This window comes from Palaemon carinicauda, chromosome 6 (assembly GCF_036898095.1).
Source record: "Palaemon carinicauda isolate YSFRI2023 chromosome 6, ASM3689809v2, whole genome shotgun sequence".
In the NCBI taxonomy this organism is placed as follows: domain Eukaryota; kingdom Metazoa; phylum Arthropoda; class Malacostraca; order Decapoda; family Palaemonidae; genus Palaemon; species Palaemon carinicauda.
This window is the reverse complement of record NC_090730.1, coordinates 114,620,625-114,625,624: the sequence shown is the minus strand read 5'-3', so window position 1 is coordinate 114,625,624 and position 5,000 is coordinate 114,620,625. Positions and strand designations below refer to the sequence as shown.

At 31.0% G+C, this 5,000-nt stretch overlaps 1 protein-coding gene across 2 annotated transcripts in view; it reads right to left on the bottom strand.

Annotated features, from left to right (window-relative positions):
- Positions 1-5,000, bottom strand: part of LOC137642167 (acetylcholine receptor subunit alpha-like 2) — a 39,098-nt gene that overhangs the window by 16,473 nt on the left and 17,625 nt on the right. For both annotated transcript variants that reach the window (XM_068374703.1, XM_068374704.1), the window contains exon 3: positions 3,346-3,506. In XM_068374703.1, coding sequence (XP_068230804.1) covers positions 3,346-3,506 — 161 coding nt within the window. The remainder of the gene's footprint in view (positions 1-3,345; positions 3,507-5,000) is intronic.

Below are 5,000 nucleotides of genomic sequence, written 5' to 3'. Positions count from 1 at the left end.
TTGATATGTAACGCACATAACATAGTCTTCTAGAAAATGCATATGATTAGCTTTGCCGCCGTAAACATATGACAAAGCACATTCCTCATATATATATATTATTCATAGTATACAGCGTACTTTAGCGTACTTCAGCTGTTTCTTATTCGTTGGGCGGTTCTATCACAATTATCAATACGAGTCAGGACAAAATCCTCCAATGAGCAGAGATCTCTCGAAGCTAATTCACCATATATGAAACTAATTTCCGGCGATATAACTAGATGATCAGAATTTGATTATCATGATCAAATCACTTGGTTCTGTGATGTGATGATGTTCAGTTTTCTATTTCTAGCCTTTAGTCTTATGATTCTCTTGCAACTTGCATATTTATCCATGCGACATCTATGATAGAGTTCTTTTGTTTTTAATATTGCGCCTTTGATTTTCTTATATCTGCTTTGTTTATTCTAAGATTTTGCCTTATGATCTACCTGGCTCAGATTTCTCTGTTTATCATTGTTGCGTTTACTCCGTCTAAGATTTTTCGTCAGTTCTACTTAAGAAGGAAAAGGAGATGTACAGAAGGTCCCGTATTCGGAGTAAACTCAGGCGAAAAAAGATAGAAGAAACAAGAATAAAACGTAACCACTAAAAGAAAATTTTGAAGGAATTATTGAAACTGAAGCCAATATATTTACTATACATTAGCAGGAAAAAAAGGAAGGACGTAAATTCTGGGCAATACATGAAATAGTGTACTGTTAAGAACTTAAAAAGGGACCTTCGGTGCTCTGACAGGAGCTAAATAAGCCACAAAAAAATAAAAAAAAATTCTTTGGAGATTAGTTGTGGAGTAGTTAGACGATACCTTCAGAATGGCTAAAATAATAATTTTTGTGTAATTGTGTTGATTGTGATTAAGAAAACAGACATTTTACTGATTATATGACAATCATTTAATTCAAACCCTGATAAAAATTCTCAAAATAAAACTATCCTGATTATGATTCCATTCTGAATATCAAATAAAGACCTATTCTGATTCAGAGGAACTTTGCCGAGGATTCTTGAAACTAAACAGCAAATATGTTAGAGGACTATTGAGGTCGGGTATTAGTGCTATCGAAATAATGAAAAAATTAGAAAGGAAAGCTGGAGTTTCTTGCCGAAGAAAATCCACTATACTAGACTCTTGAACCCGTTAGGCTTCAACGAAGACGTTTTGTGATTGCAGGTTATCATATAATGTTGACTGTTAGGTGAGGAAAGAGATTATGAAAAGAAATAATATATAAGATTCATTAGAAATGTAGCGAAAATATTAGTTGGAGGAACAGAACTTTAACTGTGGCCTGGAGTTTTAGACTGGAACAGCTTCTCATCTTAACGACGACAACGACGATCATGTAAGTTTACATAGATTAGAAAATAAGGAATAAGTACTAAGTTTGATCATAGCAGCCATGTTTTAATAGGTATCATAAACTTCTCATAAGATTTTCTTTACACAATTAAACTTATCACCATTGGGATGTAAAAAAAGAAAAAAGGTCAATGGTTCGAGGTGCTTAAGAAAAAGTTAGTTATTTTACTTATCAGAGAAGTCAGCATTTTGTCTTCATGAGAGGAGTCAGTTAATATTTTCAGGAAAAATATGGTAGATACAAAATACTGAGCCTGTGATAGGAAATATAAATACTTGAAATAATTTCCTTAAGATTCCTTAAGGCATAAGGAAAAAATATAGTGCTAAAATGTTTGCCTTATTCATCATTCAGAACATTAATATGATATAAAAAATGTACGCAGCTCGAGAAAAGGGAAAATCGGTATTAGCATGTGCACTTGAATCTTTGTATGATGTTTCTTAACAAATGAGAGTTAAGAGAAAGCTGTGTCTATGTCAATGTAGGATAGGATTTCAAGTGGATGAAAGGTAGGAAAGGAGTTGATGTTGTAACAGGTTTTTAAATCTCTGTTGGTAAATCATAAAAACTTCCTCAGTTAACGAAAAAAAAACTTAATATAGATTCCCTCTTGATGCGTATGTGCATTTCCATTTATGAGTTCAAAGTTAAAGTAAGTTTGTTGTTTTGAAATACGTACATGCAATTTCTGATAATCTTCTCGCCTCAGCAGAAACAATACTTAGATTTTCCAAACCTAAGAATGAAAAATTAAATCTTTCAACAAAAATTAACAAACAGTTATGCTTAAAACTTCAAGGCTATGACTATCGCAGCATGGGAAATAGCCATCTCTGTTTTTGAATAATGACAAAAAATTAGTTATTTGCCTTTTTGATAAAGTCTGGATAGATCTTCGATTCAAATATGTTTTAGTATTTATTTTGTTGCATTGATAAATCCATTCTTTGATTATCTTGAGGTATTGAGGCGCCTTCATCAGTAGTCACCTTGCTCCCCTTTGGTGGGCGACCTATCTGATAACCATAGAATGATAAACGATTACGCTGCTGAAGACTACCAACTTTATTGAACTACGTAGCTGAAAGCCCCTTCAATCATCCTATCTGCTTAGTGAAACAATAACCTCTTCTACATTCTTTCATTATGATAATAATATTGTGAATAATCGTTCGTCTATGCAAATTTCAAGAAAACACGTAACCAGACATAAACGTCTTGCTTATTTGAATAGTTACTTATTTAGCGTAGTTACTCTTAACTTTTTATATTGTCTATTATAACAATAATAATAGCATTGTCTCGAATAATCAGTCGTCTATGCACATTACAAACTATTGCCGGTAATGTGCATAGACGACCAATGCAGGCATAAACCTTTTGATTACTTGATTGCTTGCTTATTATGAAGCAATCAATTTGAGTTGTATCATCAATAGATCCTGCTTCCGAAACGTAAAAACATCAATGATTAATCACATACGCCTAACCAGAACTATCAGAGCTGTCGAATGAATGCATTTGAGGTTTTTTTTTTTATCCAAAGTCTCAAATACTAAAATTAAAATGCATTTTCATACTTAATACTACTGCTATTGATTTAAAATAATGCATACAAAGAACCTGCTAAGTTTCTTGCGAAATGATAAATTAATAGATAAGGATAATATAATGCTAAAGATGTGGAATCTAAGGACCTATATAGACAACCAAAATTAATCAAAATATAAATAAAATATGAATGATAAAATGGCGACGAAAACTGAAACGTTGAAGGTAAAGCAAAATGGGAAAGTAGAAAGAGTTTACAAATTCACCGGAGCCAAGAATAACCTATCAATGTAAATTAAAGAAAAATAGAAATATTGAAGAGTATCAAGTCGTCCACTGTTAATGTTTGGGATATATAACTAAACCAGACGTCAATACTCACCATTTTTATATCTTGAATCGAAATCTCTATTATGGTAACCTTCGTATTCATAGTGGGCATAACTTTCTTGTCATAGTCTTTTAGGAGAGATTCCCGAATAGTTTGTTCAGCCTTCAGTAGCGCTTCCTCATCCTTGGATTCCTTGGTCACGTTTTTGTCACCTTAAAGAATAAGCAAAATATGGTTTTCTTATGTAGTGGTCTTATTTAAAAAGAAAAAAAAAAAGAAAGTTGCCATAAGAGTTAAGAAGACTATTTGCCATTATACCACTTTCGGGAAAATGAAGTAGATAGAGAAATACATACTTCGGTTGTAGTTTCCAAAGGTAAATTTTTTTTGGGAAATGATACTCTTTTCAAAATTCATCTTTTTCTAACCTCTTCAATTAATTTATATGAATATATAATCAATATTTGCTTGGAATATATATGAAAATAAAATAGGTTTTTTATCATAAAGGAGAATACAAATACATATTGTAAATACTGCGAAAAAAACGTTTTAGACTGTCTAAATTAAACATAGTCTAATGCTGGTTCTAATTACAGTTTCTCACAGCAAAAAGTAATAACGTGGTTCTTGAGATTTATTGTTCATAAAATACAAGAAATTTTTATATAGACCATCAAGATTATGCTAACGTGACTTTTATAACAGAATTGGGATTTTGAAATTATATGATAAAGGGTACTAATATCATGTTTATATTCCTGATTATACATTAGCACACATTTTCTTACATATGAAACTAAATTTTTCATCACACTACTAGCACCCACTATCCACCCAACAAAGAATATGTGTTTAATTATTTCAATTTAGTATCACAAAGATCCTTAACAGGTTTAGCTACGGATTTTTTTTTTAATGTTATTTCATTGATCTATAAAATATGCTAAGGATTAGCATTTACTTGGAAAGAGATGATCGGATTCTATAAATTCGTTAAAGCTGCTGAGGCCGGATAAAACATTTGATTTATTGGAAAATCCTATACATAAGTCGATGACATGGCTATGGTGTCCCCACTGAGTATCTCTTTTGTTGATGTCTTCATACCCTCCGAAGAGTGCATGCTAGATTATTGTTTTTATTATTCATAATGATAATAATAATAATCATAATATTTATTCGTATTATTATTATTATTATTATTATTATTATTATTATTATTATTATTATTATTATTATTATTATTATTATTATTATTATTATTATTTGATGACACCTTCATGCTTTTCCGCGGTGTGGGAGATGCAAACAGGTTTTATGATATGGCATATTTATGAAAAAAGAATACCCTTGTATCCGAAATTTTCCAATTTTATGTTTCAGTTTTCACAAACGGTAATTCTGTCACCATCATCTTAGAATAATACTGAAGAAATATGCATTTGCTGTTCTGGACTCTAATTTCTATTGTCATAGCTTTTTAACTTAAAACTCAATTCATTATCTACTCCATTTCATAGTCCTTTGATTTCAGGTTTTGCTTCTTTAAATATGAAAAGGAAAAAAAAATAAGTTATCGGCAAAGATGATTGTAAACAACTGCTCTTCTTTCACATTCATTCTAGAGACATGTAAGGTTGCATTGCCAACTGTTCTTAAATTTTGTTAACTTGTCAGATTTCCGTTAACACATAATTTGATTT